The sequence below is a fragment of the Idiotropiscis lumnitzeri genome, chromosome 3, assembly GCF_059441095.1.
Source record: "Idiotropiscis lumnitzeri isolate Australia: NSW breed Sydney's pygmy pipehorse chromosome 3, RoL_Ilum_1.0, whole genome shotgun sequence".
Classification (NCBI taxonomy): Eukaryota; Metazoa; Chordata; class Actinopteri; order Syngnathiformes; family Syngnathidae; genus Idiotropiscis; species Idiotropiscis lumnitzeri.
The window spans coordinates 5893196-5908951 of record NC_142393.1 but is presented as its reverse complement, the minus strand read 5'-3'; the positions used below and the strand labels follow the sequence as shown (position 1 = coordinate 5908951).

At 43.5% G+C, this 15756-nt stretch overlaps 1 protein-coding gene across 8 annotated transcripts; it reads right to left on the bottom strand.

Annotated features, from left to right (window-relative positions):
- Positions 1–563: 563 nt before the first annotated feature.
- On the bottom strand, positions 564–14222 carry LOC148339596 (PDZ domain-containing protein 4-like). Of its 8 annotated transcripts, none has more exons than XM_088290719.1 (18): positions 13972–14222; positions 12921–13384; positions 11045–11098; positions 10154–10256; positions 9308–9458; positions 9143–9224; positions 8592–8690; positions 8448–8510; positions 8115–8216; positions 6547–6917; positions 6232–6403; positions 4960–5326; positions 2774–3050; positions 2392–2450; positions 1501–1796; positions 1268–1411; positions 978–1105; positions 564–913 (listed from the first exon to the last, which is right to left on the bottom strand). In XM_088290719.1, the coding sequence occupies exons 2-18, from the start codon at positions 12978–12980 to the stop codon at positions 697–699; spliced, it is 2745 nt and encodes a 914-aa protein (XP_088146845.1). In that variant the 5' UTR covers positions 12981–13384; positions 13972–14222; the 3' UTR covers positions 564–696. The 8 variants fall into 8 exon arrangements, with proteins under 8 accessions (XP_088146845.1, XP_088146846.1, XP_088146847.1 ...); XM_088290720.1 differs by having other exon boundaries at positions 564–910; XM_088290721.1 differs by having other exon boundaries at positions 993–1105.
- Between the last annotated feature and the right edge of the window lie 1534 nt (positions 14223–15756).

Below are 15756 nucleotides of genomic sequence, written 5' to 3'. Positions count from 1 at the left end.
GAAGGTGGCAGGAGCATGACACAATGAAAAAAGTGAGTTGTGATTATTCCCACTGAGCAGAGAGGATATATCCCTGTATGGTTGAACTGTTTGTCAAATTGAACTGCCATGTTTTTTCCCCCCTCTAAATAAGAGTTTTGTTTGATGGTTTAAACCAGGGGTGTCAAAGTCATTTTTGTGGACGGGCCACATTATGGTTTCCCTCAGACAGCCGTTATGACTGTGAACACATATAAATGTATGATCACCTACACAACAAATTGATGGAAAGCCAGTCAGTAATTGTTTGTCCAACAATGCTTCAATTTATTTTAAAAGGGAAGGATTGGTAACAAATAAATGGCAATTTCCCGTATCTAAATGTTGTTAAAAGTGAAGAAAATTTGCTAGAATCAGGAAGTTGACGCACATGATTTGCACTTTGCGGGCCATATAAAATGAAGTTGCGGGCCACATCGGGCCCCCGGGCCTTGAGTTTGACACCAGTGGTTTAAATGCAATGCAAATATTTTTGTCCTTCCCAGTGTTCCAAACATCGCACAGGTCTAACTTTAAAAAGATGTATTACACAAAAGTAATGATATGTTTTCAAGTCAGCGTCAAAATACATCTAAGGACACATTAAGTCATCGCTGATGAAAATTTTCTGGCGACCGGTATTGTTAGTTCTCCGTCCTCAATGCCATCTTCCACATTTCACACAGTCGTGAAGGACAGCAGAGGATTAAAGATTTTCTTGCCATCGGGCGAGCGGGAACCGCGAGCCAGCAGTTCCTGGATGGTGCTCCAGTTTTCAAGAATGCGGCGGTTCCTCTTCCTGCTCATCCTCTTCTGACTCGGGCCCACCACATTGTCATCCTGGACAGGGACATGAAGATCTACGGCGCCACCTACTGATGATACGATGTCCCTGCTGAGGAAAATGAGAAAAGTCAAGTCTTGGAATGAAGGATTTAGTGGCGACGCTTTTCATGCACCGTAATTCTTTCGACCCGTCGCCCTTCAGGTAGTCCAGGCGGCTCTGCATCATGAACTCCCGTCTTCGTCTGTATTCTTTGGCTCTCAGCAGCTGCTGTTTCCTCTCCTCTTTGCTCCAGTAGCGACCCTGTTGGGTTGACACTTCATTATTGTCACCAAGGCAAAAAAAAAAATGAGATCGGAGAATTTGACTGATATATCTGTATGCGCGGGATCCGGGTCATGGCACCAACTGAAAATCCGTAATCAGAAACCACGAGAAGATGTATATTGAAGTGAATGCCAAAACCTGTTTCATCTCACTGGCAGCGGCATCGTCATCGGTGGTGGTGCCGGCACGTTCTTCTCGGATCTGCATGGCCCTCGCCTTGAGGAGGCGGTCCCGGACTGGCCGCTTGGCCACATAGCGAGTGCCGTCACTGCGGATTTTTACCTGAAAAGTAAACAGCATTAACAGAATAAAGCTAAGATCGATTCATCGGCCTTTCGAAAGCATACACCTCATGTCCAGTTGTCCCCTACCTTCCATTCCATGCGCTGTCCTGCGGCGGTTGGCGACGAGTGTGCCAGTGATAATGGTAGCGCCGGGCGCAAGCGGGAAGGTGTTCGATGGTCTTCCAGACCGCAAGGGGCATCGCTCACGCTGCTTCGCGTACCTGCCTCGTCCAGATCCTGAACCTGCGGCTCCAGCAGGCCATCGGAGGGCAGCAAAATGCAGCTGTGGTAGCGCTCCAATGCTTTGGCTCGGCTTTGGCGCCGCTGGGCCATGAAGGGGCTGGACTCTGCACTTCCACCTCGGACTCTGGTGTGGGCGATGCCTGCATCCAAATGTTTTGACATCATGTCCAAGATTCAGATCTACGTTAAGGTTTAGACCTGACTTTAAGAGTCAGAACAGGCTTCAAGATTCAGGACTCGCTTTAAGCTCTAGAACCCTTCAAGGTTCAGTTAAATGTTTTACACACATACCCACTATGGGGCCAAATTTGAATTTTTTTTTCCTCTCTTGGCATCAGTGTCAGCAAAGCCCCAATTTTCCGGATTTTGATGACTGCTGGGAAAACAGTTGAGGCCGCTAATCGTAAACGTTAAACCTGTTTAACAAGAAAAACGGCAACCATCTCACATCACTTTTTATGCAGCGATGGGTGAGTTCAGTTGCTGAATGGCGTTACTGGAAAATCTCAAAGTTTAGCTTCTTCTGTTTTTAGATTTTCCTACTATTCCTACTTCTTTGTATTTTCTAGAAGTTTGGATGCCCTCTGGCCCCATGCTGTCTCTCACAGGTTGAGTCGACGACAGAGATGGTCATGTGTGTGGTTTGCTATGTTGGTCATCCCTAGTCAGGTTTTTTCCTGGTCAAAAAGTGAGCACACTCACATTTGAGAAACCAGTTTGTGTATGGCGCATTACCTCTTCTGGAAGCATGCCGGCCTTCAGCCATGCTCCGTCGAGATGGTGAGCCGAACTCTCTGGAGATAAAAAGACGTTTTATTTTTTGATGCCTTAAGATTAATCAATTGGTAATACTGTACTTGGAAATTTATCAATCCATCAATCCATCGATCTCGTGCTTGACCTCCTTCGGGTTGAAGGTGAGCTGGAGCCAATCCCAGCAGACTTAACGACTATCGGTTGGCCAGCCAATTGCAGGGCTCATAAGAAACGGAGTGCTTTTTCTACAAACAAACCTTTCCAGTTCTGCCTATCCTTATTTTTTTTTTACTTATCATGGCCTGACATGGCTTAGGCGGCATTTTTATTTTGTTTGTTATACAGTGACTGATCTCCGGACCTGAACTTGGAGGGTGAAGTGTTGATCACGTCGTCGCCGCATCCGAAGTTGGAGTGACATCTTTCCCAGTGGGGAGACGTGGTCATGGGGGCCTCGTCTTCCCGGAGAGGCGGGATTCTCCCGATGCCGACCAATGGCGTGCTGCGGCAGCTCTCGCCGCTGCCGTAAGCACTGGTGCTGTCTTTGCCACCGTTGGAACGCTCCGGAAGCTCGTTGATGGCCGACAACTCATGCCGATGGTCATCGTCATTGTTGGCGCCATTGTTGTCACGCAGACCTGCATGGAAGATGAATTGGATCAAAGTGCGAATACGTGTGTTGTAAATAAATTATCTTTAAGACCAAATCTATTTTTGGCGGATCAAGTCATCTTTCCTGAGAGTGCGCTGAACATGTGGAGAAATTGTTAGGCGTAATTATAGATTCTGATCATGATCATGAGCAGAGCACATTGACATAGTGATGAAGAAAATGGGTAATCGCACCTCTAGGGTGAGAAAATGACTTCCTTATGTTATTGTACACATGTGGGGAAGGTTGTGAAATCTTTCATTTGAAGTAACCTGGACTCATGTTTGCCTGTATGGTCCCCAGCATCAAAAAGTCTGCTGAATAAATTAAATCGGGATTGTCTGACAACCAGTTCAGGGTGAAGCCGCACAAGTGGCTTGGAGAACGAATTGATGGATGGATTAACAAATGATGCTACAATGACGATGGCCATAATTTAACACTTTTAGAGACTGCAGTTATTGAATAGCTCGTAAGACTCCAACTCGTATTAATAATGCCCCTCATAATACTCATATTTGTAATACTACTCATACTCATATTAATGCTACTCATTAATACACCTTTTATAATGAATATGAACACTACTGCTATAACTGCAGATACTACTACTACTACTACTGGTTACAGTCATACTACTAATACCACAATTCATAATCACATGACTAGTACTACGACTCATTTTCATACTACAACTGCTATTACTAGTAATACAAATACTGCTGCTGCCAATATTACTACTATTACTGATAGTACACATATGACATATTTTTATTCCTATTCATATTAACACAACCATTCATGTTCATCCTACTGATATCCATACCAATACGACACATGTGATACTACTAGTACTACTACAGCTACTCCTAATCAGTGGCGCAAAAAGTATGTATGCGGCATATGCGGCGCATTGGGGCGCCGCGCGATAGGGGGCGCCAAAGCGATGGGAGGAAAATCATTTTGGAGTTCGGCATTTTATGTATTAAACAGCTGTTTGCTCACGGGTATGGTTTGATCTAATCACTAAGACTAATAGAGGCACGTCACTAATAGGCGCCCGACTGCTCCGTGACTGTCACCGGCGCCCCCCCCCCGCGCCCCCTCCTGCGCGCCGCGCGCACACAGACCCAGACAGAGTCCAGTGCGCGCGCGGCCAGTGTTTCCAATTCAAACGTCTGAAAATAGTTACGATGGAGAAGCAAAAAAAGAAAGTGCTCAGGGGCACAAAACCGAAAAACAAAGAGGGAGAAAGATTATGCAGGCGTGAAAACCATCTTTTCAAAGTGGTTAAAAGACAGTAGGTAACTTGTGATGTGTCAGCGTAGTCAGAGCTACACATGGCGAGCAAATAATGAAGTTAGCTAAATTCGTTTTTGGACATTTTCATGAAGCCAATCACCTGCTGTAAAATGAAACGTTCAATAAAAGTTTCAAATAAAAGTGTTGTACTCCCCGAAAAAAAATAATTTATTGGCTACATATATATATTTTTTTTGCACCTGTTATGTGTGTGCATACACCCCAGAAAGTAGGTAGTTGCTCCCCTGCCACTAGTAATACTAATAATATTGCAAGTACTATTAATAGTACTAGTAATAATAAGTATAATCATCACCATCATCAAAAAAATATTATTATACTTCTAGTCCTCCTACAATATTAATAATATTGCTGCTACTCACTTGAGCACTGAGACTAAAACTACAATTAAAATTACTACTGGTTCTTCGACTACTACGACAACAAATAATGATATTCATACAAGCGGTTAAGAAAATGGATGGATGGATAAGAATCCTACCAATAAATTTAATTCAACTACTAACTACACCGTATGGGCGTGTAAGGGCTAGGGGGGGGGGGGTATTTTTGCGTGCGTGTGCTGCAGCTACCTGCTCCCTCCGTCTCCTCCTCCATCATCCAGGCTTTGAGGTATCGCTCGCGGAGCTGCTGCATTTTCTGCGCACGCAGGATGTTGCGCCACTTGAACTCCAGGTGGCGCAGCTCTTCCTCAATGAGCGTCATCTCATGCTCACTCATGGTGACGTTGCAGTTCAAGTCCACCACAGAAGGGGACGGAAGAGCCTCCTTTTCCCCGTCTTCTTCCTCCTCCTCCTCCTCCTCCTCTCCTTGTTTGTTCCTTGGCTGGCTCTCGCAGTGGTACCTGATCTCCAGTAGCTCCTGGTACCGCTGGCACTCGTCCTCTGTTAGGCCCGCCATGGTCACCATCATACTCACTGGACTCTTGTGGAGCGGAAGCTGAAAATCAAAGGTTTATGGAGCTCGCTTTGTTTCCTGGGAACCAGAAAGCAACTTTGCGCAAGTGTTCACACGAAGATGAAAGAGCACTGCAGTTCTAAATGAGACAATATTTAAGACATTAAAAGTGGGAATTACGTCAAATTGTCTTTTTTAAGAGTGTACATAAATAGTTGTATGTCTGGAATGGAGCTAAGTTGCACTCGAACTGTGCCGCGAGTTTCTAAGCCCATGACTTGACGGCTAGGCTGGGTGAAGGGCTTCAATTTTCAAGTGATTATGCGGAAGCACGATCATGTTAACAGGGGTGGGCAAACTTTTTGATTGGCGGGCCACAATGGGTCCTAAAATTTGACAGAGGGGCCGGACCAGGAGCAGATGCATGGAGTGTTTTGGTAAACCTCACCTCATCGGAGAAAAAAAAAATACATTTAATTTGAAATGAAAGTGAACAAAAGCATTACAACAATATATCTGTCTTAGAAAAACCACAGCATTTAGAAAATAAAACATTAAGATGGTTTATTCATTTCATTTTTTTCAAGTTCGGCGGGCCGGATTAAAACGTCTAACGGGCCACGTGTGGCCCCCGGGCCGTAGTTTGCCCATCCCTGTGTTAAGAGCTAAGCAGAGCTGCTCTGTTTGCACAGATCAGCTTCTGGTAATCAGCAAATACACAAATGTTTTGCTAAGTTCGTCATTGCATAAGAGAAACCTGCCCTCCCTTAACCTGATCGACTTTAAGCAAGCGTGGATGTTCTCATTTGAGGATTTTGACCAAAGAATGTCAGAGAGCCTTTATGAAGAAATTTGACCAATCTTTTACATAAAATAAATGAAAAAAAAAGAATAATTTACAGGCCACTTAGTCAAACCTGTGATTGATTTATCCTAAAGGGATTTACCTTGTGGTGGGCGCGGTTTTGCGTGGAACCTCCTTCAGTAACTTCCGGTACAGTGAGAGAGTCAGAGGTGAGCTGGAAGTCTCGCAGGTGTGGAAAAGGAGGCGGGGTGTCTCCTCGGACATGCCCCGGACTGGGGGTCATCTTGGGGCTGGGACTGAGTCGTGGACTGAGCCTGCGGCGGGAGAAGGGAGCGAATGCTTCAACAACTCCTCAAAGGACTTGTTTTAACTTCACAGCACTTTGTCCTCACTACATTTCCATTCCTGTCTTTAATCACCCGAACCTGCCGCAAAAAAAAAAAAAGAAGGATTTTACTTTGCAGGCTTTCGAGGTTCTGACCTCGGACTGTGGCCCAGGCAGAACTTGCGGGTGCTGCCGGGCGTGTTGGTGGCGTCCGTGTTGCAAGCGCTGCTCGGGCCGCCGAGCAGGTCACGCTCCGATGACTCGTCGTAGCGCGTGCTATCGTCGGTGCGTCCCAGTCCGCTGTCCAGATCCTGACTGTTGGACGGGAGCGGCGTCAGGTGCACAAGAGGGGGCGGCGGGACGAGGGTCTCCGCCCCGTTTCCTTCCTCATCGTCATCTTCCTCGGCATCATCGAATTCTCCTCCTCGTTCTCTTGCTCCGTGGCGGAGGTGCAAGTAAGACGAGAGGTGTCCTGCGGTGACGCCGTCGTCAAGGTGGGCTTCCTGAAAATAGAAAAGTGACTTTTTTTAAGGGCTTGTTCACAAGTACAGACACACTGTCCATGTGATTTTGTTGGTGAGGTTTTGATTTGTTTTAGTTTTGTTATATGAGTTCCCAGTGTCCATTTTATGTCTTATGTTGCTCGTTAGGTTTTTGTTTCCACCTGTTGCACCATCGTGTCTACAAATCGTCTCCCTTCAGCCACTCGTGTCTTGTCAGGGTGTGCCTCGTTGTCTCGACATATCTTGTAATTAGTTCCCTGCTTTTTGTCTCTCCATTCATTGTTGTCGCTGTCATGAGTTAGGTTATTTCCGTCTCTTGCTTTTGACATGAGTTGATTTCTTGTTTCTTTGGAATGTTGAATTTTTCTGCTTTGCTTGGGGGCTCGTTTTTGGTCACCACAAAAACACTCAACTTTTTGACGGGTACATTAACTTCAAAAGTACATTTTATTCTTTAAGCTTGTGTCTCAGTTCACTCGTATGTCAAATCACATTTCCCCAGTTAAATTAATTTAAAACACAATTTTCTTTGTTGGTGCCAAAAGGTGAGTTTTATGACTTTTGCAGTTTGCATATTTAGTTTGCCCATGTGTGATGTCATGTCAGTTTGTGCCAGTGGGTTATTTAGGCTAGCATGGAAAAAAACAACAACAACCCCAAAAAATTTAGGCTAGTATATACTATCGACGTGAAGGTGGTCTGTTTGCGTTGGATAATTTAACGACTGAATGTAGCCATTTATCTAAGATGGGTTCATGATTTTGGATGCTATGAGCCTCGTGTTCACGCTTTGCCGCCATCAATTTCTTCAAAATACAAACTCCTTCATATTTCACAGATTCTCACAATTCATAGCAGATGATGTAACCAATCTCTCACGAGTGTTGCGGATTGACGCCATGATATATATATTTGCTGCCTCAGTAATACGTACTTCCCATTCTGCTGTTCACTATAAATCTGGAGGAGGATTCAATAAAAGTGTGTGCGTGGGTGCGGTCGTGTATCAATGTTGTTGCTGTGCAGTCAGCGAATGTCGACACAGTGTCAAACAAGGCAATTAATCGAGTATGTTTATTCGCACTCTAGCGTCAAACGTGAGCTTAGCGTGCACGTGGAAGGAGACATGTAAGGAATGAGGCTTTATCATTCTTCGTGTCATCAGTGCAGAGTTGTTATTCTGGAGTTGCAAGTCACCTCCATGACGGGCCGGGCCAGCAATAAGGAAAAGTTGCCGCTGTCTTCTCTGCTCAAGATGGCGACCGCTTCATCTCTGTTGTCAATGTCTGCCCCGTTGATCTGCACGTGACGCATCACAAATGTGTCAATGAGCTGTCGCTAAATATTCAGGGGTTAAAAATCACATTGTATGAAGAGTTTATGGCAAACTCCGAAGGGTTCTCTTGTTTTTTTTTTTTTATTTCAACTGTATGTGGTGAATATCAGGTGGAGAGTCGTGAGTGGAAGTGAAATGGGGACAAAATAAGAGTTACGAATCGCCGCTCTCTCCAGCCTGACAATGCGAGTTACCTGAAGAATTCGGTCCCCCTCCCTGATGCTTCCGCTCTTGGCTGCGATGCTGTTCGGATTCACCTTGGTCACGTAACGAAAGGAAGTCAACAAACACAAGAACTCAAGAGCATTCCCAGCCGAAAACGGCGGGTACGTGTTTACCTCTCCGACATAAATACCCAGCTTATCCTCGTCGTCCGTCCTGTAGCAGACCGTAAGGCCCAGCTTTTCTTCCTGACTGGACTTGTAGAGCGAAACCTCCTAAAAACAATAAGAAGAAGAAGAATGATACCACTACTAGTCATAATTATAATAATAATAATGTATTTCATTCAACCGCAAGTTTCAATGCACACATGGGCACCACTGTTAAACAAAGATAAATAAATAAGAGAATGAGCATAAAGAGTTGAAGAAAAATCTTTTCCGTTTGGTAACATGCAGACAGTGTGATGTTGTGTATGAACAGTGTGAAGTATGAGGTTGATCGAGAAGAATTAGTTTTGCTGGAAACTTGATATGCATGAGAAGTGATGAAAAGGAGGGGCCTCAGGACGGTGCCCTGGGGCACACCTGTATTGACGGTAGGTAGCTGAGCGGTGAATGATTTCCAATTGAATGAAAAGATTGCTTGAGGATGAGGGAGATGCCAAAGAAGATGAGACTATTGAGGAGGATGGTGTGGAATATGGTGCGAGGGGAGTCGCACTTACTTCGTATTCTAGCTCGTCTGGACGGTTCACGTGATGGTGGGACACTTCCGAGAAGTCGTCACCGTCGTCGAACACGCATTTGCTGGGTGAAGACGTTAAATATTACATGTCGGCGCCTCCGCTTCATCTCAGTATGCTCATCATCGTCATGGAAGTAAAACATACTATTCGTCAGGCCGTAGTGGAGCGGTCGGCGGCCACCGGAAACTGACGTCGGTCTGCGTGGCGTTGTTCACATGCTCAGGAAGAAGAACAATCCTGGTGAAGGAGGCGATGGAGGTGCCACTGCTCCCATTTTTGGTGTTGACTATCGCACCTGATGGTAGGAGGCGCAGTCATGTACTCGATGTTGATTAGCGGAGATGGGAAGAAGTTTTGTTCTATGCAAGTCAGTCGGTCACAAAGGCGTAACCGGACTTTGGGGAAGCAAGTCATAAGTCGAATCGCTACTCATATTAGCCACTTTGCACTTAGTATCTGTACTCGCGTATTCTGAATGTTGGGATGCCATCGTCCTGACTAACCGGGAGTGTAATAAAAAAAATAAATAAAAAAATATCATGATAAAAGCAGTCACAGAGCAGTAGTTACAGTATACCTCAAATGTGACAAAGTACAATTAGTAGTTGTTTGGATCATATTGATGATGGCTGTGAGAAAACAATTAGGGCTGTCAAAATTAAAGCATTAACTCAGTTAAATATTTGAACTCCGTTCACTCAGTTTGATTTACTTCAACAATAATTTGCATACTTTGCAAATATTGTGCCATATTAGCTGTCTTTAGCACATCTCAGAACATCAATTCCAAGTAAATATCTGTTATAAGCTTTGCAAAAAATAGTAGTTGAAAAATGTGATTAATCATGATTAATCATGGAATTTTTTTGTGATTAATTAGTTAATTATTATAATAATAATTATACCATAAAATATTTATTATTTTAAATTTTTAAAAATTTATTATAATAATAAAAATTAATCACTTGACAACACTAAAAACAATATTACCTTTCCTTCTGTGACTTTTGTGGTCGAGCCCAGATTGCCGCAGCGGCTCCTGGGACTTGAGCGCTCTGTCCAGCGGGAGGTGAGAGCGTCTGCTTCCTTTCACCTTGACAGTACGACACATTGTACAACTCAGACCGAGCATGGATCTTTCATGATTCCACTTGTCATGACAGGGGAACCTCGCGAGTTTTGCTTTTTCTTTCAACTTTTGTGTCTTTTTCCTGCTCATCATTGAAGAATGAAGGCGGTAAGAAATGAAGATGACGATGATAAACACCTGATTCAGATGATCAGCACATGTGCAAGCTCTGCCGGAGCCTGATAACGATTCTAATCATTTGAATCGGGTGTGTTGGAGGAGGGGAACATCTAAAACATACAGGATAGGCGACCTCGAGGACCGGAGTTTGACACCTGTGCTGTCCGTATGTGACATTATCAACCTCTAAAAAAATATCTCTCTCGGGTTTATTCCATCATCTGTAATATGTTTTGGAATAAATTTTTTTATCCATTTTTTTGTCTTTGTGTGCCAAAAAAAACATGTTACAATATCCAGATCTTCGAAATGGGACCGTGATCCAACAAGTGTTTTACTGCTGGCATAAATCAACACACTGAGGGAGTTAAATCGTTCGTGCCTCAACCTTATTTTCAAAAACAGCAACTGGCAGAATGTGTTTTGTCTTATCGTGTAGGTCATTGTTAAACTGCCAAGAAGGAGTTGGCTTGGGAAGATGACAAAATTCTGACTCGCTAATTAGCATGTCTGAATGAAGAGATTAGTCGGACCAGAATTGAAAGAACAGAAGCTCAAATGGCACTTAAGGTAGGACAAGGAGAGGCGAGGTAGACAATGGACTCGGGATATTTTTAGACTGGGGCGATTACCTTTTCAGTTCCGAGTCGATCCATTGGCCGCAGGGAGTTGCTGCGCCCCTTTTGCTAATGAGGCCGGCCGGAGCAGAGATGGATGGAGGGCAACACCAGGGTGCATGGTCAGGAGGATGTGAAGAAGGAAAACAGAATGAGTGATGAAGATAATAGAAAGTTGCGAGTAACAATGAACAGGCCTTCGAGCATGGAAGAAAAAAAACTGTTTTTATTTGAATTAAGTGAAGCCTATCATTCTGCTGATATACTGTAGTGGGTGGTGAGGAGTCGGAGGCTGATGCTACGTTGACACCAAATTTTTTAGAGCGTTTCGCTTCGCTTAATTTGCTGGCGTTTCAGCGCCAAGGTGTTGACAACGCGGCCGCTCATTCCCGCTCGCGGTGAGGGGCTTCGCTTCATTGTTCCATGCACATCATTCGCGCCGTTGCGCACGCAACCTCGCGCAAAATCCATTGACTTCAATTCAATGGCGTCGCCGGAAACGCTCACAATGGATTTGGAGCGAACTCGCATAGACCTCAATGTGATGTCTAATCAACAGGATGCCGACTGAGAACAAATTCCAATGACCAGCTGGGAGGTAAAAACGGAGCCGGTCATCTTTGCAAGGCACGTTACAAGTATAAATTGAGGATAACTATTGATTTTGAAACGTTTCGACGCCGACCTGGTGTGGAAGTAAAGTGGGACAAAGATGATGGCCTTGCTTTCTACACCCCCCCCCCCTATTTGTGATTATTGTGTCTCTGCACTCGGCACACCGCCAATGACAAATTGGCCTGTCAACACGAGTGTGTGTGCGTGCGCGTATGTTGTAGGAGTCATTAAATAGTTAATGAGCACGGTGGGAAGGAGCAAGGAGGACGAGGTTGCAATCAGGAATGGGCAAATCTGGCAGAAAAAATAAATAAATCAAAATAAAAATATAAATAAATATATATATATATATATATAAATAAATATATATATGTAAATATAAATTTAAAAAAATAATAATAAATCAATAAATATATATATATATATATAATTTCAACATGTGCATGTTCATCCAGTTTCCAAGCAAGTCAGCATCAGCGCGGTCACCACGGCAACCACATTCATCCCACTGAGACACACTTGATGAAAGCAAAGTGAAGACGAGATGCTGGTGGCGGTGAAGGACGCGTGGCTCTTGAGGGGTAGAAGGCGGTTGTCAGAGGAGCGGTTCGTCATTCACGCACACACATTGCGTGGCGTTAACCGTGTTCACACAGAAACTGTTGAAAGTGAAACATTTACGTCGTGGGACTAATTCACCCTTTTCGCATTTAACAGCCGCAAAATTGTTTTTCGCTCATGGAAGTCATATTTTTGAATGAACTCTCATGTTCTATTCTGGGTCAAATTGAGCTGCTCTAAAGTTTGAATATTGCTTTTTGAATGTAAATATGCCCCATTTTTAGTTGATTAAAAAAAAAAAAAAAAAAAAGAAAGGAAGGGAAAGGAAGGAAGAAATATGTTTTAACATAGAGAATGAGTGAATCACTGTCCTTAAACTTTCTTCTGTGAAAATAAATGCACTAAAAAAATGATCGAAACATATATTGTTGTTTTTTTTTCTTCATTTTTTGACAAATTTGGATCATGAATTATTTTCTTTGGCTCAGTATCGGTGAAAGGAAATGCGGTTAAATCCTGATTACGTGTTAATTGCTGACGTTAATGATGAGACTGCCACAATAACATTTTTGCCTAACAAGAAGATTATGAACAGTCATGCCAACTCAAATCCGGTTTTACTTGTTTGTCATGCGCTTGATTCAAAATGTATAAACAATGTTGGTATCAGGACGACATTCTGTGTCGCTCAAAAATGTTCCACAAGTCGACTAACCTGGTACATGACCTTGTAGCGCTCCTCTGGACGTCTGACCACACACATGTTGCAGCCCATGATGCCACATTGGCCCTTCCTCCCCTTTCTGCTCCTCGGATGTTGGTTTGCAGTCGCGTGCAAGATCCGAAAGCTTCAAGACGTCGCTCCGATACGAGCTTGTGATTAAACTTCAGATCATTTTGTGCACCTTGGTCCCTTACATTCGTCCTCCATCTGGCTGAAGTGGGCGGAATGTCAGCAGGAAATGCAATCTAAATCTAGTGATGGTGCTGACGCACATCGAGCGATGGAGGTTCTCAGATTCAAATCCAGGGATGATGATATGATGCCGGAGATCATTTTCTGGCTGGTGCTATGATTCCATGATGGGTTTAAAATTCATCTTTCGTTGGTCTTCCTCTGGATTTCATCGATAATCCTCTTGAATTTCTCTCCTGGAAGTCAACACCACGGAAAGGAGTCTGAGGAGATCACACAAATATTGAAATACAGAAGAAAATTGAATATTATTGCACCGTCATGAACTGTACAATGCACATGAATTGCAGTTTTGATGAAAATGTTTTTTACCGATCACCATTTTACTCCAACGACGGAATACCAAATTATTTCTGATTCCTGTCACCATCGTATTGTGCGCACTTCTTACCAACAGTGTTCACGGTTCACTGTGACTCTTTTAATTGGCCAAAATGCAAATTCTATTTTATTTTTAAGACAACAAAAACAATAGGCCCAAAAGAATAAATTAAATCCCTATTTTGTCTTAAATCCTGTATTTGATTTTTTGATTTTGTAAACAGACAAATTAACGGAAATCTTAATTGACTCATTCACTACCATTGACGGAAAAAGACGTTAAAGATCCATTTTTTTTTTAACTCGACTGGTAGTTAAAATAAATTGTTTAAGTATATATATGTATATATATTAAACAACAAGGTTGACAAAATCTGTTACCACATGGCTAATTATAATAAAGTGTCATTTGATTTTTTGTTTTTTTTGTTTTCCATCTTAACAACCTATCCATTCTGATCAAACTCACCAGATGTTTCCAAGCCTCCTCCACATGCTTAGAGAAAGCCGCCTCTCATCGCTCCCACGGGCACTGATCCATACCCGGGGCAACACTTCCATGGCGAAATCCTCCTCTTCCTTGCTCTCTCCAGAAAAGAAAAAAAAAATTGCAGTGTGGAGCCAGCAGGCACACGTCAGTCTGGATTTTGAGGTTTTCCAATCAAAATGCTTCTGCTGACGACGGCGATGAAGAGGAGGGGTGCATCTCCTCTTCACGCTGCTTCTTCCTCTTCTGCAGCGTCGGCAGCCAATCACACGCGGGAGGCAATTAATTCTCACCATCATTGGACCCCTTCCCCCCCCTCTCTCGTCTTCCTCCTCCCACCTGCCTTTGTCTCTGACTTTGCTGATCCAGGACCGGTACGTACATCAGGATGTGTCCTCCTCGTCTAAATCTGGTTTGGCTCAAGCCCTGTAATGATTCAGGACCAGGACTCCTTCAGGACTACTGTACACACCTACAAGACGAGTAAACAAAAATGTTAAAAATAGATAATCCTCCAATTTTTAGTACGACTAACGTAACTATGTCTAGTGGGTGTAACTGGTTGTGATTTAGCAGAAATTTGTACGAATAATTTATGATTAAATTGAACGACACAAATTTTGGGATACCCATCCATCCTTTATCTGGTTATATTCATATCACACAGACTAAAACTACAACTTGAAATAAGTAATCGATCACGACAAATAATTTACAAACGGATTAAAAAAAAAAATCAACACACACAATCACAACTTAATTTGGGTAAATACAATGCATTAGCATTAATGGACACTGGACAGAGGTGGTAAAGCCAAGTCCAGAATTAAGGTAAAAACACTCTGCCCCAGGTTGGCTTCAGCCTCAGGTGCTTCAACTCACCCGGCAGGTAAACAAGCTCCTTTCAAACTGATTTATGCGCGAAATGTTTCAGAATAGAGTGGCAAAGTGGTCAATTGGTTAACGCGGTGGCCTCATAATATGGAGGTTGTGGGTTCCATTCCGGCTCCGGCCTTCCTGTATGGTCCTGGCATATTCTCCTCGTGCCTGCGTGGGTTTTCTCCGGGTACTCCGGTTTCCTCCCACATTCCGAAAACACGCATGACTGGTTGATTGGACACTCTAAATTGCCCGTAGGTATGAGTGTGAGCGCGGATGGTTGTTCGTCTACGTGTGCCCTGCGATTGGCTGGCAACCAGTTCAGGGTGTCCCCCCCCCCCCGCCTACTGCCCAAAGACAGCTGGGATAGGCTCCAGCACCCCCGCGACCCTCGTGAGGAGAAGCGGTACAGGTGATGGATGTTTCCAAAGAAAGCACTGACCATCACTTTGGAATTCAGAGAAAAGATTTGCTTTGGTTTTCACAGCATTGGGGGTGTCCTGATTTGTTCATTTTGTGTGTAGGTTGGTTTTCTCCTGGAGTGTCGTGCAGGTGGGTGTGACAAGCTTCTGGCAACAGAAGAAGCACACCAGCTTGTAAACCGATCAACATGCCTCTCCATAAAAAGCGAGCACCCAGTTTAGGGTGCCAGAAAATGACGTACAGTTTAGTTGTGCTACCTATTTCTCGAGCGCTTTTTGATTCTACTCTTAAGCCTGACGTTACCTATTTCAGCATAAGTATGTGTGGTGGATGCATCATTATTTTATTTGCCAAAACAACCCCTTGGGGCAGTGGCATATATATATATATATATATATATATATATATATATATATATATATATATATATATATATATATATATATATATATATTGGCCGAGGAA

Coding starts and splice junctions, on each gene's coding strand:
- LOC148339596 (XM_088290719.1), bottom strand. CDS start 12,980: ATGGGCTGCAACATGTGTGTGGTCAGACGTCCAGAGGAGCGCTACAAG. Junction 11,099..12,920: donor GCTACAAGGTCATGTACCAG/GTTAGTCGACTT, acceptor CGGCCTCATTAG/CAAAAGGGGCGCAGCAACTC. Junction 6,404..6,546: donor GAACCTCGAAAGCCTGCAAA/GTAAAATCCTTC, acceptor CTCCCGCCGCAG/GCTCAGTCCACGACTCAGTC.